Source organism: Haliaeetus albicilla, chromosome 27 (genome assembly GCF_947461875.1).
Source record: "Haliaeetus albicilla chromosome 27, bHalAlb1.1, whole genome shotgun sequence".
NCBI lineage: Eukaryota > Metazoa > Chordata > Aves > Accipitriformes > Accipitridae > Haliaeetus > Haliaeetus albicilla.
This window is the reverse complement of record NC_091509.1, coordinates 21,597,780-21,624,686: the sequence shown is the minus strand read 5'-3', so window position 1 is coordinate 21,624,686 and position 26,907 is coordinate 21,597,780. Positions and strand designations below refer to the sequence as shown.

General features: G+C 49.6%; 1 protein-coding gene across 3 annotated transcripts in view; it reads right to left on the bottom strand.

The window, feature by feature from the left end:
• The window catches only part of ARHGAP26 (Rho GTPase activating protein 26), a 155,581-nt gene that overhangs the window by 11,468 nt on the left and 117,206 nt on the right, over positions 1-26,907 (bottom strand). For 2 of the 3 annotated variants that reach the window (XM_069772772.1, XM_069772771.1), the window contains exon 20: positions 24,613-24,766. In XM_069772772.1, the coding sequence (XP_069628873.1) occupies positions 24,613-24,766 (154 nt within the window). Of the gene's footprint in view, positions 1-399; positions 3,205-24,612; positions 24,767-26,907 lie in introns of those variants that run through there. The other variant, XM_069772773.1, reaches the window with a different exon arrangement.

Here is a 26,907-nt window from a genome sequence, read left to right as displayed (position 1 = left end):
TGGGCAGCACCAGCGCACACACAGTGGGACAAAGCGTGGGCAGGCTCATGTGTGGGCAGCAGCCAGGGGAGCCTACGCTGCCTCTTAAACCATTAATAAAAAGCTAAAGTCTCTGTAAAAAGGGTAATGGGTTAATCCATGATCATTCAATACCTGTTAGATCACAACAGCAGAAGTTCATTGTTTCAGCCCCTGGCTTCTGCTCTTTAAGTCCAGAATGAAACATTTCATATATTAACAAAGAAGAGAATATAATAAACATTTTTCTTCCATTTCAAGCTGAATGTAAAACGTCAACCTCTGTTATTTAAAAGAATCAACCTCCCCCAACATCTAGGAGGGTTTCCAGGAAATATTTATGATTAATCTTGAATTTTGTGTTTTCTTGTAATTTTCTTCCCTTCAGTTTAGTTACGATTTTGCACCTTAAAACTAAAATGTCACTCTTGGCACACCAGCGTCCCTCCAGTTCATGCATCTGCACAACCACCACCCTGAAGCCTTCCTGCCTGCACCAGGCTCATCTCTGGGTACCTGGGTCTTCCACCAGTGCCGGCACTTGCCGAGAGGCCGGTGACTCTCGCCGGCGGTTCCCGTGTGCCCTTCCACGTGCCCGCGAGTGAAACTGGCAGCCGGCACTCCCTGGCATGCTCTGATGGTGACAACTCAAAATTGAAAGGATAGGGCTGTGGAGTTAGTCCAATTTCTAGGGGGAAAGTGTCCATGTCATAAATACCACCACTGCAATGGCACCTAGAGGACACTAAAGAAGGTTAAATTGTTGGCCTGAACTACTCTGAGGTCTGTATCTACTTAAGGCCAAGCTCTTGGCTTCTTTACTCTTCGCAGAAGCTGTGTCACTGGGTTCAACAGAAACTAATGCTTTCCCTTTGTAATTATGGGCAATACCTTTATTACATCAGAGGATTACATGCATATAGAAATGAGATAGAGCAGTGCATCACAACTTTCACAGCAGGGCTGTAAAACAGGGAATGTTCACAGGCAGACTATTACAGAAATCCTCAAAATGTTCTCCTAATAATTGTCACTATTTAAAAACAATCTTTCTGCATTTTTCTGTCATCAAAATTGTCAGTCTTTTGAAAAATAAGTAATTATGTGTATTACTTAGTCTTTAACAAATCTGTTAGGTATTGGTACTTACCACATATCAAATCTATTTCCAACTTTGAACAGAAGGAGGTGCTACAAAGACCACCAACTTAGCCCAAATCACAGAAATTAACCCTTGAAGCACCAGTTCTTGCTGCTTCTTTTTCTTTCTAGCAGGTGCAGTTGTCTGGCCATTCGCGATGATGCCCTACCTTCCCTTAACGCAACAAGCTATATGGCACATAGGGCAGGTAATTTTGTTTTATTTTATCCGTGCATAAGCATGCTTCTGCCCTCTAATGGAGAGAGCACGTTAGATGCATTTGAAGACATGCAGAGTGCTCTCCTCTGGGCAGCAGGAACTAGAACATTTCCTTCACTGTTAGTACTGCAAGAAGAACCAGTATATCAGAAGCCAGAGCCTGTCGGTTGTAATACCTGTACGCAATGTTCTCTGGCTCTATACAGCTACGCTACTATAGCAAGCCTCCAAGACGGTACATGTCTGCATGGTAAATGGAATATGAATGTATCAGTTTATCACCTGGAAGGCAGAGGACCTGCTAGGTGTGCCTTTCGTCTTACCACGGCCTCTCACTGTTCACGTAGACTCCTCCATCCTGGTGATCTCAAAAAGCTCTTCATCAAGATGCAGGTTACCTGCTCCATGCACGGATTCTCTGTAGGCAAGGAGCATTACCTTGGGAAGCAAACCTCCCAGCCTCCAGCCCCCGGCCCCAGTGAGGTTCCTTTCCACTGAACCGTCTGCAGGGCAGGATGAGTCCTAAGACAGCTCAAACACCTCTAGGCACCAGCCCATCTTCTCACTGGTTAGACATCCAGCAGGCAGCAGTATCTAATGGACCGCAAAGGCCCCGCACTGGGGTAGGAGAGAGCAAACGCAAATGCCCTCCTCAAAGAGGAGCTTGGCCCACGGTCAAGGTGGGCCTTGGAGGGGACGATGAGCCGGTGACTGAAACGTGGCGGGGCTTGTCCCCCTGAGAGCAGCCACCAACACCCACCAGCTGCCGTGGCTCCCACCGCCGCCGCGGCCAGCGGGCTCCGGGTGCAAGGAGACATCTCGCTGTGCCAGCACCGGGGGCCGGCCGGCCCCTCCGCTACCGACCCTGGTCCTCCCCACTGCACGACGGAAGGAATACCCGACCGCGCGGGGCTCTGGGACTAGAAATTCCCAACGCACTTTTTGAGATGAAATCACTTTAAAAGAATGCAGCTCTCGCTACTCATAAAGTCGGCTCTGTCATCGCTCCACCAACTGCGCAGCCTGCTACGCTAGTTACAGTGCGTAATGCAATCAATACAATTCTCAACGAAGAGAGTTATTTCTGCAATGTTGCGGTAAAAAAGCCTTACAGCAAGAACCGGCACTTGGGCCGGCCTCTATCTAAGAAGCTATCAATAATTTGGAGTGGGATTTTGGTGTCTTTGGATCCCTGGTGGCAGGGAAAACACTCTCCATCCCCACCAAAGCAACAGAGGGAACTATTAACTAATGACAGCACGTGGATTTTTAAGTATGAAGACCATCCTGTTTCAATCAGGTTCCTCACAGAAGAGATGAACGTGGTCCTGCGATGACCGAGCCACCCCTGCATCGCCTCACGGTCCTGCTCTGCAAGTCTTTCCAGCTCATCTCCTCAAGAAGAACAAAAGGATGGTTCAGGACCGCACCTGAGCTGGCCCTCCCAGCACCTACAGACCCCGGGGCTACGATGCGCACGAAGGGTTCATCTCCCTTCCATGAAATATAGCTATTTATTTTCAAGATACTGCTTGAATATCACCTTTTTGAGCTTATGTGACTGCAAGACCTGAGTCCTGTCTCGCTGGAGAAGTCAGTGCACGCGAATGAACAGACTATTCTGAGGTCTCTGGCATTTTGGAAAATGGTTTTCTTGTAGGATCCAATTTCCTTTCTGTTTCTCATGGAAAGAGCAGAGGTGGTGAGAGGCTTTGGGGAAATGTTGGCTGCTGCCTGCTTTCAGTTCTGCCTGCAGAAAGCAAATGTCATCTGGACCTTTTTTTTTTCCTTCTTCTTACTGTGGAGGACTTTGCGAGAGGCTCTTCCTGTTGGGTGCACAGTGGGAAACAAAACAGAGAAAAAAATGCTAAGAACCAAAAATACCAGAAGCAGGAAACAAAGAAGTGGCTAAAATTAGTGTCTTCCGAGGCAGTTATGGACTTTTCCCCAACAGAAGCAGCAGAGGGAACTCCACAGGTTCGTAGCCCAACATGTCCCGAGACTTTCACCTTTGCTGTCAGTCCGCCTGTGCCCCTCGAAAGCAGCGGCCGTGACCTGCAACCCATCGAGGAGGTCAAACTGCCCTGGAAAGGGCAGGCTGCGGGAGGACGTCGTGTCGCAGCGGTCAGCCCACCAGCTGCGGGGGCACCGGCGCCTTCAACTCCCGTCTGCCCCTTTGGCAATCCCACTAGTCCAGCAAACAAGTGTACATAGAAGCGAAATCCTCCTCCCTGCTTCCCATGCCTGCTGTACACGCTGCCTTTCCCGTTCTGATGTTTAGTTTGCTGCCTGAACATGCAAAAAAGCAGCAATTCTTGTTTCCAGACTCCAGTCTCCTTTCCAGTCGCTGTAGCTAAAAAAATCTCTTTTCTAATCCCTTCTCATAACCTGCCTCTTTTCAATTCCTCTGCCTACCCAGACTGCCTCTGGCACTTTCTTTGTACAGCTCAAGTCCTCAAGGCATTTACAGGTCTGAAGAGTTATTCTCAGCAGGGTTTCCAGACAACTTCTGCTGCTTTGTTCTTCTGGCTGAGAGGACATCAGTTCCACTTCAAAAATGTTTACAACTTGTTCTTTATTTTTGTGGAACTCAGGGCTATTTCTGACACAGAACATCTAACAACTATGAATGAGCATAGTCTACTGATGAATTAAAAGCCCTTTCATGAAATCACCTCAAGAATAAATAACAATATTCCCATTCTGACATTATCAATACCTGACTGCATTAAAATACATCAAGAACCACCCAGTCCTTTACCTCCTGATCCATTCCTGTAAAACAAAGCTGCAGAACATAAGGCTTTTCTCAAAGCTAACCAGAAAGAAGTATTATAGCATCATTTAATGCCAGGGCACTTAAACTCTTCTAATGCAAGGCCAAGATTGCAGCTCACTAGCGGACATGGCTCTGTTGCCTAAATGAAATGGGAGGCAGCCTTGGGTTGAAAAGCTCATGAAGTTCATGCAATGCTGCACATCCTAGCAAAGCTCAGAGCAGAGATGGATGGGCTCTAGCAAGCAATTCCCCAAGTTCTGGCTGCACTGCAGGTTAGTGATGGCACCACACATGACCCCATACATGACCATTAGCTCACAGGGCTTCAGATTGGCAGGATTCTTCCTCTGGTACTTTAAATGCAAGAAAAATTATGTTAAACTCTCTCCAGTGTTATTCTCTCAGGAGTTATCTTGCTGCATAATGATTCAGGTGGAAAAGAATGACACACTTAGGGAAATAAGCAGCCAAAATGCATCGTGGTCAACATTACTTGACCAAACAGGTCCAAAAAAGTTCAACTTCTTCAGCATGGACTTTCCCCACATCTCCATTTACTAGTTCCTCTGTCTCCATAAGTACAGATTACAGAATCTTCTTTTCAATAATACGGATGTGTCTCTCTTTGCAATCTTGAAGATACCCTGCACATTGGTTTCCCTTGTCACTTTGCTGCTTGGCTTATTTCCCATAGGTAGAAATATTTCCCTGCTTTAGTAATTTCACAAACCATCTAAAAGCTTTTCCGCTTGAATAAAAGAGAGAATGGGAAGAGTTCTGACTTTGGGAAGGAGAGCTAGAGTTTTTGTTGTCCTGCTTAATAGACATTTCCATTTCCAGATACAGACAGATGATGCTTGATGTTTCAAAGGGATGCAATGACACTGCTGGTTTGGTGTAGCCTTCTGGCATGAAGCTTAGAGACTGTTGTTAATGCTGGAGAAAGGCTGAGTGAATAAGCAAAGGATCAGAAATGGATGCATTTTCAGCATGTGGAAGCGTTGGAGGCTCTGCAGAAAGGAAGCTCTCTGGACTGGTGCGTAGGTGTCTTCCCCAGCGGGTGGGATCCAGGCGATGGGAGCATCGTGCCGTCTTAATATGAAACAGCATTTCATTAACAGTTGTACAACTCATTTGTAACAGAGAATTTGCAGTATCACGAGCAAGTTACCAACCCACCAGTCACCTCTCTTACAGAAACGTCATACCAGCACTGGAAGGGGGTCAGGTGGGAAGAAACGGGGCAGGGCAGTGGGACAGAGGCAACCACAGGTCCACGCTCACGTGTCTCTGGGTCCTTCACAGCACCTAGCCTGGACACGACACGTTCTGCCTCGCTCCACCATTTGCTCAGCAGCTTTATTTTCTGCACCCCCTCCCTGCTTCCTCTCTGCTCAAAAGGCTCTCAGCAGACTAAAAATCAAGCTGGCAGATTTTATGTTGAACCAAGTGCTTTCAAACGGTATCAAAGCTCTTAATTATTAATAGAAAAGTTATAATGTGCCAGTAGGAAGCCAAACAGCAGTTTAGGAGGGAAGTGTTGGTAAATCAGGAGCCAGCATCTTAGTCATATCTTTTCCATCACGCCACTGCTTCTAATACATGAGGTAATTCTGCAAGTCTGGATGCATTAGTCACCAACAAATTGTATTCACAATTAAGGAGAACTCGACACTCCTCCTGAAATCTCTCATTTTTCTCTGGCATTCAATTGACTGCTATCTTACGTCCCCCAGAAAAGAAAACTCTCCCATCTGCCACCCCAGCAACCATATGGGATTCTTGGAAAATGAAGGCAATTAAAGTCCCTGTGGGATCACAGCTCCCAGATCAGCTGGGGGGTGTTTGGTAGGATCAAATATTTGAGGTAAACACATCCTGTGCACAGGGTGGCCCTGCTTCGCTGCTGAGCAGGGTTTGCCAACCAGAAGCGTCTCAAACCCACCGTACGCAGTTGAGGGTGGCCTCGTTACGGAAAGTTGGAGCTGAAGGAAAGCTGACCGATACGTAACGAGCCTGTCCTCGCTGCCAGCCCTCGTCATCCTGAACCCGGGGCAGGACTCCCCCAACCCTCTGCCCGAGGGTCCTGGAGGACCGGCACCGCAGCACCAGCCCCACATCGCCCCATCGCCCCGGTCCCAGGAGCCCGCAGCAGCCTGGCTTCAGGCTCAGGGCAAGGGAAATCGGTCTTTATTTCCCAAAACTCCCTTTTGCTGGCAGAGACGTCCTGCTGCAGGGAGCCATCGAGGGGACGACCGTATTGCCCGCAGGGCGGCAGGGACAGCCCTGGAGGGAGATGCCAGGAGCTGACTGTTTTGCCCCACACGCTCTCAGACTCGAACATGAGCCCCAAAGAAAAAGTAATGTTCTGCAAATGCCGAAGGAGGTCAGTCATTACGGGACGGGCAGCAGCAACCTACCCCACAAGCTGTTACTGTCAGCTCTCCAAAGGAAGAAAAGTTTCTTTTACTTGTTAAGTAATTTCTGGAAATGGTCAGAAAGGCTACTGCACACCGTAAAAAATTAATTCCTGGCTAAGTAATCTTCCTCGCATAATTTGATAGAAGGCCATTTCCAGACATAAATCCTGACAAAAAACAAAGACCATTTATTTCAGCCTTCAGCAGTGCCACAAGCTAAAACTCTTATTTTTGTATCATGCAAATATTCCTCACGCAGCGTAAAGAACTAACACCTGCCCACATAAGTCATACACATTGGGAAAAACAATGAGGATTATTTTGGCCTGTAAAAGTAATTTGAGAATAATGGGTGACTAAAGTCACTGCATAATAATTTTCTGCATTTATTTGATTTGCCTGATTTCCTTTTGTATATTTCTTGTGCTGCTTTGTTTTGCAAGTATTCTGCAAACATCAGTTCTAGAGAGCTGATCAGAACATTTCACTCCAAAACCCAAAGACTACAATACTGAAATGATCCAGTTTGATCATACTTATCAAAAGAAGTTCCGTTTTTGTCCTGTTCTTTCTTTTTTCATCTTTTTTTCACTTGAAAAGCCCAAACTTTGTAATAACATTTTTGCCTCATCAGCTCTCATCAGTAAAATCCTCCTCCTCCAGTTGCACATCCCCTCCCAGTGCAGCCCAGCTGGGAGGTGGGAGCACGACAACCCTCCCAGTTCACTGGCCCAACCTCAATTCCTCTGCCTGCAATCAAGCTGAAAATGTAGCCTTTTCTCCCTCCCCATTAATCAAGTACAGCAAAGATTAATACATTCAATTAACTTTTTTTTTGTTTGGTTATTGTTTCACTTCTACTTGTAACATTTCATGTGCTTTCCCAAGTCTCCCTGCGGGCTGCACACACTGCCGTGGCCAGAGCACCCGAGGTTTTTTGGGGGGACCCTGGGAGGTCTCCGACCCAACCTCCTGCTCAGGCAGGGGGGGCTGTGAGACTGGAGCGGGTCGATCCACCGGGGCTTGGAAACCTCCGAGGACGGAGACTGCAGGCATGGACACCCCGTTAGTGTTACACCATTACACGTGGAAGAGTCTGGCTCTTGTAAGAGACCTGAAAAACACTTTTTGTCACGTCAAACGTAACTAAAGCCGCAGAAAGACACATAACTTCAAGTCCCATCTTGGGCTGCCATACTTAAAAGCTACAGATATATTGGACAGAGATGATTAGTCAGCGTCATTATTTGAAGAAGCAGCGGTTTTGGGGCAAACCAGCACGGGCTGGAAGAGCCCCAACTGCCCAGTGGTCCTCAGCGCACAGCTGAGGCTCAGCCTTGGCTTTGTCACGTGGAAACCTCTTCGCCTTCACGCTGACGTGAACGCGGCTCCACAAACCCTTCCTGACCCAGGCACCGCTCCTCCAAATCACAGCGGTGCCATCAGGGCGGCAGGGGGAAGGTCCGTGCCGCTCGCCGAAGGCTGATGCCGTCGAAGAGCCCGCGCAAGGCTGCGGAAGCTTTCCCGCATCCGCCACCACCGTGATGCCACGCGGCAGCCTGCGGATGGATGGGCATCCCGGCTGTGCTTGAAGAGGGAATAAATTTTCCCTGCTCCTCGGAGCTCCCCGGCAGGGTCTCCAGGAGCGAGGTTTGGGCATTTCTTTAAATCAGGGAATAATACTTCAATACTTCAATAAATCAGTTTCCACGCCTGCGGCTCCCTCTCCTCTCCCCCCACTCCCACCCCTCCAGCCCGCCGTCGGCAGAAGCCGGAGGGGATTTTCCTCTCCTCCGCAGGGGACGCGGCTGCTCGCGTTCGTGTTTTTCCAAGCGCCGGTGCAGACAACAACAAAAGATGAAATACCGCTCCTTCCTCCCATGATTTCCTTTCCCGCTGTCCGGTAAACCCAGCCGGGACACCTTCACCGCGGGAAGCCTGCGGATCGCTTCAAACCCGGCCGGCCTCGTCGGTGCCGGCTGCCACCGCGGCCAGGTGCCGGCAGCCGCCGGGCTGAGCCGGGCGAAGGGGGGAGCGATGCCAGCGCGCGGGGGCAGGCGAGTAATTAGCGGCGGTTCTTACGCTACTGATAATTTCCCAGCTTAGCACAGCCCTGTCAACAGTGTCTGCACAGCAGCTTGTGCACAGCCAACGTGCAGCTGGACGGAAAGCGGACAAGGGCAAATTAATCGGCGGGCAGGATCCCTTACGGCGGCAGAAAGGACCGGGGAGATTGGGTTACCTCCATTTTAGGTTAAAGTGGTGGCGTTACAGCTCCAGCTAATTTATGAAGTTAATTAGGCACAAGGATCTTCTTTCAGAGGGAGACAGGATGTCTTTGTGAGCGAGCAGCCCTGTTTTCCTCTTGCCCCTTTGGGGGAAATTGTCAGCTTTCTGCTGGGAAATTGGATCGCGGGGGAGGAGGGGGCGGCCGGCCCCGGGACAGCCGCCCCCGGCGGTGGTCCCCATCTGAACCCTGCTCACGCGCCCGCCCCAGCTCATTCCCGGCCCTGGCAGTCGTAGCTGCCGGACGACTGGGGAGGTTTGGTACGTTTTCAGCATTTTCAGTGCCTGTGTGGTACGGCTGGAAACCAGCGCTGCCTTCAGAAAACACTCCCACATTCGTCAAAAGACTTTTACAAGGGAGAGTCTAGGCTACATCCTTGATTTTGAATTAAATCTGCCTGCAGAAAGAGGAAACAAAGAATGCATTCGGCCGTTTCTTTAAAATATTTTGACTGTGGTGACATTTATAGGTGGCAGAAAGACCTAATTTACTATCATTTCGCTTTCAGCAGCCTCAGTAAAAAATTTGGCTAGGTTCATGCTTGAGAGATTCTGCCCAAAAGAAACTTGGATGCAGACTGAGCAGAGGTGCTTAAGTAGAGCTGGGATGCAGGGGCTGAGCAGGCTGGGGCGAGCGCCGCATGGCAGCCACGGAGCAAAACACGCCCTGGGACCCGCAGCTCGGCTGAAATCAAAGGGGAGAAGGGGGACACAAAAAAGAAAGGACTGGCCAGCAAGAAGATGAGTCTGAGATCTGCACATCAGCTCATAACAAAATACAGACTGTTCTGCTGGTTGCCCCAGGGAAGGCTGTGTTGCAGCATCTTCGATTCCTGCATCCATTTCCCCACAATGGCCGTAATGTATTTTCAAATACTGCTTTATTTGAAAGTAAAATTTCCATTAGCCAATATTTGTCCGAGGCAGTTTTTTTGAAGAAAATACTGCTATGCAGCTATCTCCACACTAATTACATGAATTAAGAAAGCAATGAAAGCACAATGTCTGTATTTTCTTTCCCGGGCTTTCACGAAAGCTGCCTAACGCATATGTGCCACTGAAGTTTAAGGTGCTTTTTTAGATCTCTTGGAGGGAGATCTAATATAATTCAGTTTGCGAGAAGCACCCTTAGATGTTCCCAGAGCAAATCACACAGAGCGGTGCTGTTCAAAGGCAGAAACTTCTGAAAAGTCTCCCGAGAGGCAGCACTGGGAAAAGCTGCGGACGGCGGAGTCAGGCTGGAGGAGCTGCGGGACGGCCTGGAACACGGAGCCTCTGAAGAGGCCGTCCGTCCGTCCGTCTGTCCGTCTGCAACTGCCCGTACACCCCACAGAGGCGACAGCACCCAGAGGAGCACACCCACGGTAACTGCAAAGCAGCAGATTCAGAGCAACCACATAACTCATTCCTGCCAAGAAAGGGAAGATAGGCGCCTGATCCCATTAGTAAAAGGGCTCTTAGCCTGACAAATTACCTTTGTTTTAATCGATGAGGCTGTAGAAAATATTTTGACGTATGACTACTAGTTCACATGGGGTTAGCCACAGAACTGGAGACTTATTTTATGAGAATATTTGGCTTAATTTTCAAGTTCAATTTGTGGAAAGTTTCTAGACCAAGAGCCAACTAAAAAGTGAAAGAGCTAAAGCTTTGAAAAGTTGTTATGCCAAACTCTGGGGGATATGAAAAGCCCACACAGCAGAAAAACAGATAAACCATCCATCTTCGACCTTTTCCTTCCACGAGCCCAAAGCAACGAGCCCGCCGAGCTGAGGTGCTGGGGGAGGCTGGCATTCCTTCAGCGCTGGACTTTTCCTCTTGGCCAAACAGCCTTAAATATCTCGCCTCAAATGGAAGTTTGTAATTTCCCTCTGCCTTCCCAAAACAAGATCCCTGCTCTGTGGCCTACAAGCATCGTTCTTTTTCACGTATCTTAAAATACCTCATGGAACCGTACAGATGCTTAGAAAATAAATCCAGGATTTTTTAAACACAACATAGGAAAGAATTATGAAATATATACATATACAGGTATATATATGCAAGTTTTAAAATGTATTGCCATCAGCAACTAAGCCTCAAGTATATTTATCTGCGGAGCCTACTGAGTACGCTGCTTGTGTTTTTCATGAAACAGGTTTAAGGATGTTTGCCAGATCCTTGAGTCACTAAAGTTTATGGAGCTTTCTAACTGCAGGCACAATCTAGGACTCCCAAGTTAAAACTGCTTTAAAAAAAACAAACAGACACCCTTATAACAGTCTGCACCAAAAAAAATAAGTCATAAGATACTTTGAATATTATGTCATCTGGAATAAGCCAAGCAACAGATTGGGAATTTTAGAATCTTTTCTCAAGTAAGAAAACTAGGAGATAGGCGGTTTCTGTTTTAAACTGGAAATAATCTCTACCCCTCTTGAGCACAAAGCCAACCCCACGTCTAAAATACAACATGCAACCCCCAGAGACATCTGCCTAAATCCCCCTGCCTGGCCCAGCGCAGAGAAGCGCCCCTGGGTCCTCCGGCAGATAACTGGAGTAGGAAGCTCGCTTTGCCGGCTGGACTACCTGCCTTTTTGTTGCAGAACTTTGGCATTTTCCCCTCTCCCCAGGTCCCAGCCCACCCTGCAGTGCCACCAAGTGCCCTTCAAACCACGCTAATGGTGAGCCTCTGCAGCAAACTCATTTTTCTTGCTGGCACAGAACCCAACACCTTATTTTTGCTGTGCTGTCCCCAGTCTTGCTCTTGTAGCCTTTTAGTATTTCCTGTGACTCCAAACAGGAGAGGAAACAATTACATTTGGGGTAACTTCACCCCAATCTGCGTCAAATGCCACAGGCAGTTTCCTGGCTGAGAACCCTCTGCCCCTCCAGACAAAATTCTGTGCAGATCAGTTATTAGGGGTGTCCCAGGGCTCTTCCCCATTCCCACGAGCAACACAGCAGCACCTCACAGCTCTGTTAGGAGACGGAAAAGACGCAAACCCCAACCAGACCTATGAGGAGGTATCGAGGGAAGGAAAGATGAAATAATTGTGCATCATGACACTGCTTGGAAGGCAATGCTTTGAGCAGCAGTTTCCCTGGGGACCTGGGGTTGGTGACCAAGGGTTGGGGACCACCCGGGCACCTCTCGCACCAGCTCCGGGCCATCCCACCCTGCTGGGACCACAAATGCCGAGTGTAGAGCCCCCAGTCCCAGCATATGACTGCAGTCAGGAGCAGGTCTGCTCATCTTAAAAAGAAATTTAGATAAGGCTTTTCCAGAGGAGCTATGATCACAAGATTTTACCTAATCCCTAAAAAATGCCATTTTTTTGTTTGGCAGTCAGCAGATCCGCCCCTTGAGGCTGGCCTTCGCAATTAAAACCCAGATTAGGCAAAAGACCAGCATTTCGGGGTCTGGGTCGAGCTTTGCGTGGCTGCACAGAGCAGGGCTGGTGGGAGACGCTTCTCTCCAGCCCCAGCAGTTACCAGCTGTGGTTCGCTGTGTTTCACCTAATGGTGCCAGGCAGAGACCGGGCGCTCAGGGCTGTAATCGTCCCCAACAAAGGGCAGCAGAGGACCCGCGGTGGTGGAGGAGGGTCCCGGGGCGGGGGGCTGGCTCCGATCGCTGGCCCCAACAACGCCTCTCCCAGCTCTTGGCTTTCGCCGGAGCCGCAGTGGCTCCTGGCCAGCCCGCCACAATGTGGTGGAAGGAAGAAGAAACGGCTTTGTTTTGCCCAAAGCCTCACAATTAATCAAGTTTCTATTTCCTCGCGGTCTCACTTTACCTACCCAAAATGCACCAGGCAGTTTCTATCACCATGTAAGAGTCCAGACACCCTGCCCCTATGACAAGGTTTTCTTTGCAGTTTTGTATGAACAGAGAGAACTAGAAAATGAAGCTAAAGTAAAAAGAAACGTCTTTACTACAGCAAGCACAGCTAGGATGGCACGAAGAATTTGATGCAATGTGGGAACCTCCCAAGCAGGCTGGCGGCCCCAACTCTGCCAGCTGCCATCCCCTGGGACACCCTCCTGGGCACCAGCTCTCCCACCCAGGAGGAAGAGGACCCTTCTGAGCACAAATTACTCCATTTTTATAGCGACACACCCCAATACAAAAACCCAGTACCTTTTCCCAGTCTTTTTCCAAATTAAAAGTGGGGATAAATATTGGGGTGGGGGGAGAGCGGGTAAGAATCCAGGTTTCTCAGGGACAGGAGTACTTGATTTAAGAGAAAATTTCTTAAACAGAAGTCCCAGAGATGCCGTTTCAGAGAGACATTCCCGAAGTGGCTGATGGGAAGGCAGGGTGAGGGTGGGACCCGCTCCTGCACCTCTAATTGCCATTATTATTCAGGAGTATAAACAACACGAGCAAAAGAAAAGAGAGCCACGAAAGCCTCTGCGAAACAAGGGCAAGTGAGCAAAAGGGAGAGGAACTGAAGAGGTTTTGCAGGTTGAGGGCTCATTTCTGACACACCACAACCCCTCTGGACGGAGGACGGACGGGCGGACGCACCATGGTGGCCGCTGCCTGCTCTCTCCTGCCTGCTCCATCCAGCTCGCCCTGGCGTGGGGCAACCGGACCCTCTGCCAGCCCGCTCCGAGCCCCAGCCCCTTATCAGCACCGCGTCGAGGGTTCACCAGCTCCCCTGGTCATATGCAGGGCAGATCTGCTGGCTGACGGTCTCTGTATGGTCTTATGTTAATCTATAGATAATTTTTTTTCCTTTTAAAAGCATTGCTGGGCTCCTATCTCCTGAACGTTTTTCATCCTTCCAAAAAGGGCAATATACTTATATGGAAAATATAGCTCGAAACCATGAAGCGCATCAGTTCTGCACCTCACTTACATCATTTGATAACGGGGAGGGGATTATTTCAGAAATACTCTGACCTGTAAGCCTGACCTCCAAGAAAAGCTGGTGCACAGAGGGAAACAGAAGCTCAAAAACTCCCTGGCAGGTCCATGCTCGGAGGCTATTCCTCGCCCCGGCACTGCCATGCTCACCGCATCCTGCCAAGGAGAACCGGCTGCTGCCTGATCCCAGAGTTGCTCTCAAACCAGTTACCTGTGGCCAGTTAAACAGCAGGGAGGGCTTTAATAAGCAGAAGGGGAATAAACAGCTCAAAGGGGCTTTGGCTGCACGTACACCCTTCCTCCTACCCGCATGCATCAGCAAGCAGGGGTGAGCACAGCTTCGAGCAGGCAACCACTGCTGAGACCGGCGGGAGGTGATCCGCTCCTCCGGCACGCTGCGCTCCCGGGCTCCGCGGCTCTGCGCGGGATGCGCGAGAAGGAGCTGCAGGAGCCAGGTCCCCGGCACTCGCAGGATGCCCGTGTTCCACCTCTGTTCCACACACCCAGGGATGTGGAATCTGGAGAGGACTCATCTCAACTCGGATGGGGGATCCCACCTTCGGCACATGACAGTGGTGGCCAGAAAAGCCAGCTGAACTTTAAACTGTGCAAATTTGACCTGTACGTCAGCAATGGGAAAATGAAATCCTGTATTGCTGTTTGCAGAGTGGCGGTTCTGGATCGGTCCAAAGCTCAGACTCCAAGACTAATGGGGCTTTGCAGTTAATGCCAGAATTATTTGTACAATTCCAGCAGAAGACAGGAACGGGTAGTGAGAGAGGGAGAGAAAGGGGGAAGAGACATTTGACATGGATGTTACCGAGGATGTATATATAACCTGCCAGCTCCCAAAGCCCTTGCAAGGACTGGGCCACACCAAACAGGGCAGCGACAGCCTGACACGAAACAAAACTGCCAGAGCGGGACGTGGCTCAAGCACACGGCTCTGTCCCAAGGACAGAGTGGAGGTGACCCTGCTCTGTGCTGGCAGCACGTGTCCCCAGAGCCGTAGCCCTGTCACCATGGCCCGCTGCGACGAGAGCGGCAGCTGGCTCGGCTGGACTGCAGATAGACCCCAAACAACGGGCTCTGCTGCCAACGACTCTGTGACCCGAGGTGCAGAGCAGAGCCTAGGTAGCCTGCTGGCACCATACCCCCTTATTCATCACAGGAGATGACCTCCTCTTGCTCCTTCTGACACCCAGCAGAAGCATTCAGCTGACAAAGATGGCAAATCTTTTTGCCGAGTCAGCGAGATGTTATCTGGTGAATGCAACAGTTCACTATTAACCATCTTCTTTTGCATTTTAAAAACACAGCAGTGACTAACGAGCATCTCTCCTGCAAGACCGGCTGGTTCCACTTCACCCAATGGCTCATCCAACACCACTGTCCAAATTAGTAACTTCAGCCAAACACTTCTGAGCAGCTGCCATCCCAGCTCTTACTGCCGAATCCAGTGTGATAAAGATGGGATTTAGTTTTAGGATGCAAATCCCAGGGCAGGACAGAGGGCAGAGTCAAGATGCTGCTGCTGGTGCTGCCCCTCGGACAAACCGCCTTGGCCTCTCCAACTCTACGCAACTAGACACTCAATATAATATATCACAAATATCTGTAAAAAAACCCCAAATGAAACTAAAAAGTGGCTGAGCATTTCTAGAACTTTAACTACAAAGGTAGAAATGACAGTATTACGCGACAGCAGCTGACAGACATGGTTACCATCACCGACAGTAACCACGGGTTGCCTCTGCGGCCATGAGAAAGCTCAGCTTTGCCAGGACTGCACAAGCTTACCAGTGTTTTAAAGCACTGTATTTTATAGGAAAATAGATCCACTCTTGAGGATAGGTTTCTTCCACTGTATGAATTAAACTGGCCTAGAGTCAGGGTGCCAGGGCGACCGCTGTATCACCCACTGGGAGCAGCGTTCCTTGGAGCACTCGCACACATAACCTCTTTGCTGTGCTTTCACCGAGCTCTGCTCAGAGAATAAAATGGCACTGTCTCACAACTTCTCTGTGCCGAATAAAATAAAAGCTGAATATGGCTGTAAAGAGTTCTTGGGCTTTCACAGCCTGCAAGAAACTCCCCAGACATGCTCTCTGTGTGCCTTCAGGGGGGCCTTTCTGTAAATAAAAAAAGTTTGTTCTAGCTGCCAACTTCACACAGCATCCAGAAACCAAGAAACTCTCCCCTGAATTCCTAACCAACACTAGCTTCTGCTGCCCTTTACACCTGGCTAATCTTCCTGCTGACAGTGTAGGGACACGGCTCCTGAAATAAGAAGGATTTGTTCTTACAGTCATCTGACTAATGAAGCAGTGTACAGTAAAGTTCGTATCACTCCTACTACTGACGACTCCGCAAAAGTTAAAAAAAAAGAAAAGCAAAACTAAACAATTTATTTTTGCCGCAGAGATCTGCATTCTGCGCGGGTACAGGGAACAGAGCTGCTGAATAAAGCTGTGTCATGTTTACGTAGTTATTTTTCAGGATGGAAAAAGTGACTTAAATTCTGCGAGGAACCAGCAGCATTTGAAGGTCTATTTACTTCTCACATGCTTTTGCTTACGTGTGTCACAGCTGATAACTGCCAAAGCTGTTTGCATTTTTAAGAGATTATTTATTCCATAAAATACTGTCCTACCCTGTTTGATACACTGATGATGCTGCGCTGGTTTGCCTACTGCTAGACGTGGATTTGGGATGGCGAGGGACTTCAGAGCAGAGCACAGGGACGGGGCAACAGGGAGAAGGTGCAGGCCTTCAGATGGCACCTCATGGCCACCAGCAGCACGGCTTCAGCACGCCGTCCCCCCCTGCCCCGCCGCCAGCCCGCGGCTCCCGTCCCGACCGCTCGGCCCAGGACCAGTAAGGCGGCACTGATGGAGGCCGTTTTGCAAATATATTATTAATACTTGAGATTTCTCTCGTTTTCGAGCAGGGAAGGAGAAACGTTGTTCAAGTTTTAACCGGGATGCCTAATGAAGATTTATTCTGGTCCTGTAAATCAAAAGCACATGGGAATAACCTCTCTTCCTTAGACTAACTGGGTTATTTTTTTCATGACCACTAGACCTTAGATCTGCTCCTCATTTCTTTCCATACCCGCGGAGGGCAAGAAATGGCCATACTTGGTCAACGAGAAAATAAAGCAAAATGCAAATAGACACGTGATGACTAAATCCAAGTTTCCCAAAGCTCTTATTTCCCTAAAGGCAGAGTCCCCGGGGTGAAGGAGGTGCGGCAAACGGCGTGTGTCAGGGCTGGGTGATGGAGCGGGGGGCTCGACCTGCCCCGCAGCCCCCAGCACCCCCAGTTCCCAGAGCCTGCGGGTGAGGACGGGTGCCGCCATCGGTCCCCGCTGTGAGCATCGGCGATGGGCACAGCCTCCCCCGGCCAGACCCGGCTTCCCCGTCACCTGGGAAAAAACCCGACTTCGAAGGCCCCCGCCACACCACCGTGATCGCCGATGGGCCCGGAAAGGTGTGGAGAGGGGGAGACACCGTCCGATACAGGCAGTGTCATTAGGCTGGTTGTTATCTCCTTGAGAAATCAGGTAACAATGCCCGATAATATTTCATTTTGAGGGAGCAACAGATGATACTTCCTTCATCTAGTGATTTTTTTTTTTTTTCCTGCATTCATTATTTTTGACTTGGCTTGCACCTAAGGGAATTCTGAGGGCAACCGGTAAAGGCGTTGATTTTGTGAAGGGAGCTGCTCTGTAATTACCACGCTGGCAGAAAACCGAGCAGACACTGACCAGCACGTGAACTCGTCCTACATTAAAAGGACGTCAAGATTGCCAAGCCATGTACTCCAAAGCTGGGAAATGCTGAAACAAGTCAGCACCAGAGCACCGGTGAAGCTTCGCTCTTCGGCTCCCGATGGCCGGGCACGCACCGGTCCCCGCCGCCTCCCGAAGGGAAAGCAAGGAGCGTTAAAGGACAGATCACATAAGCATGAGGGCAGGGAAATTAAGGTGGCTTTAGTTCTGGGCATTTCCTCATGCATGGGGACCCCCAACCTTGGGAGATTCCCTTCCAAAGTCGAGGGGCTTCTCAGGGCTTTAGAGAGGCAAACCAGACCGAGCAGGGTCATGCCGGGTCAGCCCCAGGCAGGGCTGAGCCTGTCGGTGCCCAAGGTCTGGGCTATTTAATAGCTCGGTCCCCACTATTTTTAGAGACACCCACACACGCAGCTGACGCTTGAGTCCCACCCCACAGAAAAAGGCATATTGCTGAGCCTGCTCTGCAGATAAAGCCTCCTCCTGTGCCTCCCCCGACTCATCCCGCTCCCACCCCGCTGGCCCCAGGCTCAGCCCAGCCCTGCGGACCCCAGACCCCGGCGCTGCCCCCCCAGCTCCCGGCCGCCTGCTCAGCACCCAAGCTGACGCACGCCTCGCTTGGGTGACCCGCCGCGCTTCCTCGGGGCATTAAAACCAAAGTCGTACTGTGGGTGAAAAAACAGCCAAGCATCCGCAGAGAGCGGGAGCGAACGCGCTGTGGAAACAGTCTCTGTTCTCGGGATGACTTGCGGGAAGGTCTCTTCTCTCCAAGCGCTACCCAGCGCGGCGCGGGGCCGGGCGCGCAGCATCTGGGATGCAGCCGTCGTGGAGGCAGGCTGAGCTACAGGCAGAGCGCTGCCCCTTCAACCCTGTTCAACGGTGACACGGCGCGTACCGCCGGACTCGTGATGCTGAAGGCAGACAGGCGGGTTTGCACGAATCCTCTGCCCGCAGCTGGGGAAGGAAAGGTCAGGCGAGCAGTAATGGCCAGGTCCTCCTGGGGCACCCCGCCATGAAGGCAGCCCAGAAATGGGATGTTTTTGCCTCTGAGAATGCTGCGAAATAATCTTCCAACAGAGAGAGAGGGTCTTATAACTTCAGAAATCAACAAGCCTCTGAGAGACCATTAGAAACCTGTGAGAAGCAACTGTTCAGAAACATCCCAGAAGCGCTGCCTGGCTGCGCTTCACTTGAGCAGAGGTAGTGGAGCAGTCCTTCAGTGGCAGCATAAAATTTAAAAGGGTGTGGGGGTATAAAATAAGTGCTCAGAGCCACCTCTGGGAAACATTTCTGCAAAGACGTGGCCAAGGACTTTAAAAAAATAAAAGTGCCCAGCTTTTGTATTCTAGTCCCATTTGCTGGGCACGAAATAGCAGCCAGCCTGTCCTCCCAACAGCAGCCACCCCCGCTCCTCTCCCTGGGAGAAGCAGCAGGGCGGTGTGGATGGAGCAGGTCATCCTGGCACTTGCCTGCAGCCAGTTGACAGCGGGGTGCACGGCGATCGCTGAAATGGGGCACCCGCAGGACCGGGCAAGCATCCCTCGGGCTAGCTGCAAATCTCGGGTGCTCTGCCACCCACCCCAGCCCTTCCCGTGCGCTTCTGCTGCTCACCTCCCCTTCAAAAAGAAGGGGCAGAAGGCCCCTGGGTATCATTTGCACATTCATACTTACAAGAGTGCAGGCTGGCAATTTTGTGGAGTCGCAATGCAAAAATGCAAGCTCATCTAGTTACCAGGCTAAATATCATCTGGCCCCACCCCACCTTCAACACAGTCCTGCACAACGAGAAATTACTGTGAGAGGAGAAACTGAAACCCTCGCGACCCCATCTACCTCCTCCAGTAAGTTTAGGCTGCTGTTTATTTTCCAAACTGTAACACACTAGTTGTTCAGCTTTGCAAACAACTGTAAAACCTTGCAGCGAGTCGCAGGTAGGAAGCCAGCCAGAAGCACCCAGTACTATACCCAACAGCTGATTTAAGGCATTACACTTATTTTAAGCACTAAAAGGTGACTCTAACGAGGCTGTGTAACAATCTGGCTCCCACTGCCCGTGTTTGCAGCACCCACCTCTGATTTGGTCTCAGCCAGATTTAAGCACTCAGAGCGACCGCCCGTGCCCCCAGCACAGCGGGGCCCTGCACGCAGCAGAGGTCTTTGAACAATACAGGGGACACAGGTGAGACTAATAAATATATAAAAAAGGGAAGAAAAAATACAAAGCAAGCACCAATCAAGGGGTCGGTTATCTGCAGTGATACACCCTACATCAGAAGCTTCACAGGTATGCATTACAGAGCCACCATGGCAAGATGCTTTTATTTAAAGGATTTTAAAACCAGCGATCTTAAATCTTCTGTTTTTCATGATCACACAATTTAGCTTGAAAACTTCCCCCGCTTCAGCTGAAGTATGTATCTATGCTAGAAACACAGCACTTTCTGGTTCTCGTTTTGCCATGTTTTCTAAGGCAGGCATTTTCTGCAAGGGCAGGATAAAGAAACCGATGCTCCTTTAGAAACAAATCCCCCTCCCTGGAGCTTTGGTGGCCCCGGGCAGCCAGCCCCGGTGCCTCCGCACCCTGCCGCCGCAGTGACAGCTCCTGGCATGGGACAGCAGTCCTGCTGACTCACCGAGTACAACTCCCGCCCAGAGCAGTTTTTCCATAAAAATAAAACCAGCCCTAATAAATAAATGCATTCCCATAGTAAAACCCCGATTGGTGGCTGGGAAGGAAGAGCCTTTGCCCTGCAGCAAAACAATTTCCCTCCCGGTTGGTGAAGGAGGACCACGTCTGAGCGAAGGCAAGTCTGAGAACAACCGCGTTCCCCTTGGGAGCAGGACAGGGGTAACAGCACCGAGGTGGGGACGCCGCGGCCCCAGCATGGTCACTGCTGGAACACTCATCACACCCAGAGGTTAGGGACGAAGCGGCACACAAGAGCGAGATTTAGGAATTGGCTCAGCTCCCCGTGGAGCAGATCTGGGGGAGACATGAGCATTCAGAAGGGAGACAAGAAGCTTTTGTAAACAAAAGCTCAAACAAACATCCCTAATTTCACAGATAGTGTTCACAATTTTTAGCATTGCACATTTAAAGGCAACCTGTGAATGCATCGGCGCTCACTGCAACAAAAGGAAAACAAGAAACCCCCCCGACTTGCAGTCCTTAACATTGGTACTCCAACAAGTCTCCCACTGAGATCAACAGGAGTTATTTCCACAAGAACATCAGTTATCAGCTTAATAAGAAGCAAGAACATCAAAATGACCCAGCTCCTTTCCCCGCAGTTTCCCAAAGCGCTTTTACCGAGGGCGAGCAGCTGTGCCACAGCTCCCATGCAGTCAGGAGCCACCATGCCCAACGTGAAACATCACGTGTGGGGACACCCCACTTGGGCTCTACAAGGCTTAAAGGATGAAGGTGGAAGCACCGCATCCAGCTGCAGCCTGTGGGGAGCAGGCAGCTAATGATGGGAAGGTTTGATGGTCTCAGGCACACCGCTGCCTCTGCCGTTGGCTGGGCTGGAGAGCAGCTCCAAGGTGGACATCACTTTGGGACAACACAATGGCACAGCTTTCCCTAAGCACAGACCAGAGTTTGGGACCTTGTGACCAGCAGAAAAAATGTGTTTTCCCCTTCACAGCTGTCACGCTCTGCCCGCTTCGCAGCACGTGCGAGAAGGTGACGCAAAGGCACTGATGCCACGAGACAACATAAGCAAAGATTTTAAAGCGACACTAATGTCAAAAGGCTCATCGTGTGCCCGTTCTGCTCATCACCCTCCCTAGGTGGGCACCCATCTCAGGACAGCTTCAGCTGAGACTGGGGCCTGGTGGGACAGTGAGGCTGGACAGGACACTGGGGTAAAGTGCGGGCAAAGGGCGAGAGACGCACCAACACCTAAAGGCACCAAATCTCAGAATAAAGTAGGAAAAGGCCCTAATTAATGAAGGCATTTGCCCTGCACGGAAGTCTCCATCAGCCCATTTTTTCCAGCGATGCATTTAGCAGAAAATAAGGAGTAGATCAAATTCTGGTCAGGATTAATTTTTAATTTACTGACCTTTGCTGCTGTCCCATTAGGGAAGCAGAGGTCCCTTTCTTGAAGGGAAGGAAACACCGAATCCAGGATTCTTTTGTACTTGTTCTCTTAAAGAGTTTCTTGTTCGGAAAGAAATCCCTTTTTCTTTCAAGGAGGAAAGCAGCACTTCCTGGCCTCCACACACCTGGAATTTTACAGCTCTTCAGCTGCGGGGTTTGAATTTTGGCGAGCACTGGCTCCCAGCTCAGGCAGCTGATCAACTCGTGGGCAGGCTGCCAGGAAAGCCAACCCCTCCTAAACGGGTCCTCAGACGGGATGGCCCTGACCCACAGCCAAAAAATTAGAGAAAACAGTGAAGAACACAAGAAAAAAACCAAAGTCCTGAAGCAGAGCTCAAAGATGGGTCTTACAGGACCAGCAGAGAATTTGGCAGAGTATTCGAAGGAGTGCAAAGGGCAAGGCACCCTGAGACCCTCCACACTGCCATATACCCTAATTGTGGGTCTGGTAATTACAGGGGAGCACCAGAACCCCTTGCACGGCAGTGACAGATACTACAGACCGACTGCAATGTACGTAGCTGCCCAAGGCTTCCTGCAAAGCCCAAATTACTCAGCTGGTTAAAAAAACAGAAGCGGCTTTATACAGATATTATTTGGGTAGTCCCGCAGAGCAGCAATGACAAAGCCGCCGGGATACTGGCACCATTCAGACAGCCTGCCCTGACCCAGACTGCAGCCTGTAAAGAGCCGGGGGGCAGGCCTGGGGGGATAAACCTGCTGCTGGCAGCCCTCCTTGCCCTCCTCATCCTCGCGACTGCAAACCAACACCCCCCATAGAGCGCTGACCACTGAGGGCAAAACACCACGGACCTGCCAAAACCATGGGCACAGACGTGCTCGTGGGTAAGTGGGCACAGAGGGGCTGAAGTGACATCCATACATACTCTTTAAAGAGAATAAAATGACGTCAGATGCTTCATTTCTCATTCAAAGATTGGATTAAAGATATTTGATTTAAATATTTGGGGTTATAGAGAAGAAAATATTTGCCTTGTGGTATTATTCACCTGAAGACTCACTTTTCAACCTTTAGCTCAACATGGACTGAAAACTTGTGTATTCCTGCGTGTGTAGAAATGATCACATAATCACTGGATTTGCGGAAAAGCACCGAATGCCACAAACACCATCAGAGCCATAAGAGCTGCCGGTGCTACCCTGCTAATCACTATTTCACCTCGCAAAATTGTAAAGGCCCCTTAAATGGCGGCAAGCAAATGGTTTCACTGCCGGTCTGCTCACTTAATTCCTCAGTAACAGCAAGATGCCTCTGTTCCCCAAAGCCTCACATAGCTTTAACTGATTTATTCTGCTGAACTTCTTTATGACTTCCTTTAAAGAAAGAAATTATTGGAAGAGGCAACTCTTGGAATCTGAAAAACTGCGAATTTGGCAAACCATTCCTGTAAGGTCACAGCAAGACTCAGGCTCACAAACCTTGCTGTATTATAAGTCACATAATTTTTTTTACCCTCAAAGGATAAATAAACTAAAAACATCCTGTTGGGGGAATGGTATGTGACTGACTTCCAGAGCTTCAACCAAAAGTACGGGCACGGGATATCGACGCATCTTTACGCGGTATGTAACGCACAACCTTAATTTAGAGGCATCCTACCTTTTGGGTGCTCTATTCTGCCCCCACAACACTCCTTGCAGGCGGCTTTCTCGCAGTAGGTGAATCCACAGACAGCAGCGAGGCACAGAGCTGAGCCTTACGCACCCCGCTCCCGGAGCCAACGCCAGGAGAGGCCGACAAGAGGCTGGGCTGGTTTGGTACTCATGCAGCTCACGGTTTTAGTGGCAGTGATGGTGAGGAGAGAGGCAGAGCAGATGGATGAAAGCCAGAGCCTGTCCTCTGTTGACACACACGCTCACGCAGGCAGTCGTGCCTGCTCCGTACTTACCTTTCTGCCCGTGCAAACGGCTGCAGGCACGGGTCCCCGCACGCTGGCAGCGAGGGCTGCGCCCCAGACCCCCCAAACCCCAACCCCTGCTCTCTACCAAGCCAAGAGCAACACGTTTCACCATCTCTACCAGTACCCGCCCTGGTACTCATCCATTTTGAGCCCTTAGCAATCCTTCTGCTGATAACCAGAAGAAAGCAGCTAAAGCAAAAATGTTGCTGTCTGCTCTCAAGGGACTGGGGGCTTCTACGGTTGAGTGGGAACTGGAAGTGTTCAGAGCCTGTGGGAGGACTGGAGGGGTGGGAAGGAAGGTCTGCCTTAATTGAGAAGGTCGCCGCATACGGCAAGGCCATAAACTGCTGTGGCAGGAGCAGCATTCCTCCCGGCTGATCCATAGGGACGGGCAGGGGCGTGCCGAGGAGCGCTGCGGGGAAAATTGGCTTCGGCTTGCAAGGGCTGCAATGGCTCTTGAAGATCTGAGCAGATCTTCACATGTACGAGGAGGGGAGGTTCTGTGGGAAAATGCTATCGGGCCCGGCAGAGCCGCGGCAGGAAGGAAATTCCCCCAGCAGAGACGGCCATCGGCGCGAGGGCTCAGCTGTGTCAAGTTCAGGGGACTTCATAAATAACTCGGCCGTCCCCAGGGAGTCATTGCTAAGGTCGCTATTTTTTCCCTTGAACTTTCCAGATGAAGGAAGCAATAGCAGAAGCAATGGCACAGATTTGGCCCGAGATCAACTGTACTGACAACAGTCATAGAATTTAACTCAGAAGAAAAGTCCTTTGTGTTTGCCGGAGTTATCACCAGATGGGTCGAGCAGTTCAAGCAGCAGTGTGGAGTTCTGCTCGAAAAATATTCCACATGTGCAAAATAATCAGAGCTGAAACTCGCCGGCAGATATAACCCACAGTCACTAATTCCACCGCTTAGACCGAGTTAAAAATGCAGGGCACATGCTAGACACCCATTAAAAATTAAAATGTTAAATTGTATTCTTCAACAAACTGCTGGGATTCAGAGTAAGAAACAGCCCTGATTAAAGATTAAGGACGGAGAGCTTATAAAACACTAATTACCACTGTACTTACAGTGAATTTGGCCTGTTGGGTTTAATTACTTCTAGTTCAAGATCACTTGAGTTCAGGCTGGGCTGGGGAGCGCTGTTGGAGTTGAGGAAGCTGTTTACGTTTGAAGAGATGACGGATTCCAAGCTGGAGTTGATGATACTGTTCCTGTTCTCCTCTAAAAAAAATCAAAACCCAAGAATCGTCAGCCATCACACACAGCTGCCATTGCATACAAAATAAAGAGCATACTGCTGCAAAGGCATCGAGTGTTCCTAGTAGTAATCCTTTCCCTAATGCAAATAGGGCAGCAGCTTCCCAGATCTCAGAAGACAGGCAGTTAGTGTACGAAGATACTATACAATAAACTATAAGAAATACCAGGTGCTCTTTTTTTTTTCTTTTAAGATGCAGCTACATTTTAAATTAATACCTTTTTTAGTAAGAAAATACTCATTTTTCTCAAGGCATTAATATTTTATATTCCCAAAGACATCCAAAGTACTACACAACCTGAAAAAAATTAAAATGCAAACTACATACAGGAATGCATTTCTCTGTGACTGAAATCAGCTGCCAAGGGCCTGAGCGTTTGTGTGACAGAGTAGGACAACATTTCAGAACAAGAAAAGGACAGATCACCCTGAAGTTTATCTCAGCAAAAAATGCTTCAGCCTAGGACCTGATGTCAACTACTATCGATCTTTCCTGGCCAGGTCTATAAGGAGAAAGGGGACGGGGTCTCCGCTGCATTTCAGCTCAGCTCTTCTGAGATACAGAGCAGCTGTGGGTCAGAAACTTGGCTTTATATCTGATCCGAAATAGTGCCTCATGCCCGCTCCCGCTGTAGTGCCGGCTGTACGGCGTTGGGGAAATGCTGGCACTGCTCTGCTGACAATCTGGAGGTTTCTTAAGAGTTTCTTGTTTCCCCTGATCATATCCTGTTAAAAGATTTCCCCCTTATTTGTGTAACTTCAGCAGTGAGGAGTGAAAATATTATGCATCCCAAACCCACATCCGCAGCATGGGCTCCCTCCTCAGCTCTACGCCGATTACCTAAAATCACATTAATTCATTTTCGTAAGATGCCTTTTCCGTATAAGCAGTAATTGTAATTGTGAGAAGCAATTATCATTACTGATGGCATGGAAAGCAGCCCTGTTGCAGAGAACTGCTACTTCTGTGTTGACGTTTTCCTGAAAAATAGGCATCTGCTGGAAAACATAATGAGTCCTACTTCAATGATAAATCTTTCAAAAATTATTTTTCCAGTGCACACTAATATAATCAAATTACTACCAAAAAGCACATAGAAATAGGGAACCCCTTATACTCAATCCCTTTAAATTGTACACCTCTGCTTGTGTTAGAAGGAGAATGTGTGATATTCATCCATACCCTGTACACATTTAAAGAAGGATAAAAGAGCGCAAGAGGAACTCCTGGGATATATGAAAAGTTAATCCTGAACATACAGCAGAAAGAAACCGCCTGTATCTCTGTAACATAGCCTGGCAGCAGCGTTGTCTCAGGCGCAGACGAGCATGGTGTTGTGGCAACTCTTTGCCACCACTTCAAAGAGAAAAGTCCACATTAGCAAAAGGTTTGTGGATGCCAGGGGAAGAGCAGAGTCTAACGCTCCTTGTCACGCTCCTTTGCTAGAGTTGCTGCATCTCCCTGGTACCTGGACAAAAGCAGCACCTACATGGCAGCAAGACAGGGCTAAAACTTGGTTTAGCTCAGGTTGCGCTTGTCTTCCAGAGCTTACCCAAAGCCAAAGATGTGTTAATTATGTTGATACATGTCAACACGTTCCTGAAATTGCATTTCATTAATCTTGATCTCCAATAAGCCACCAAGGGAACAAGTAGCACGTACACCTCTCTGTCCCCAACTTTGTTCCTCCAGTGTGCCTAACAGGATTTTTTGCCGAGCCATGGCTTCCAACTCGCCACCGTCTGACGTGCCAGAAGGAAAATACGAACTATCTCGTCAGCTTTGAGCCATACAGTGGCTCAAACAACAAGCCATGCTTTCCCTAAGCCATCAGAAAACCTCGTAAGAAGAGCGATTTCCCCAGAGTGCCCAATTTAAAGACATTTATCGGCCTGTGCTTTACGCCCAGCACCAGCAGCAGGCGATCAGTTTGGTGCTGGAGCCGCAATTCAGCCGGAGGCTGCGGGTGTCGCACAGCGGGACCGGCTGACGGAGGAGAGCGCACCCAGTCCGGCCGGAGCCAGGGCAGGTCCTCTGATACGAAGCTACGAGCTGGCAAAAGCCCCCCTGGACTCAGAAGGCATAAGCACTTTGTGATGAAAA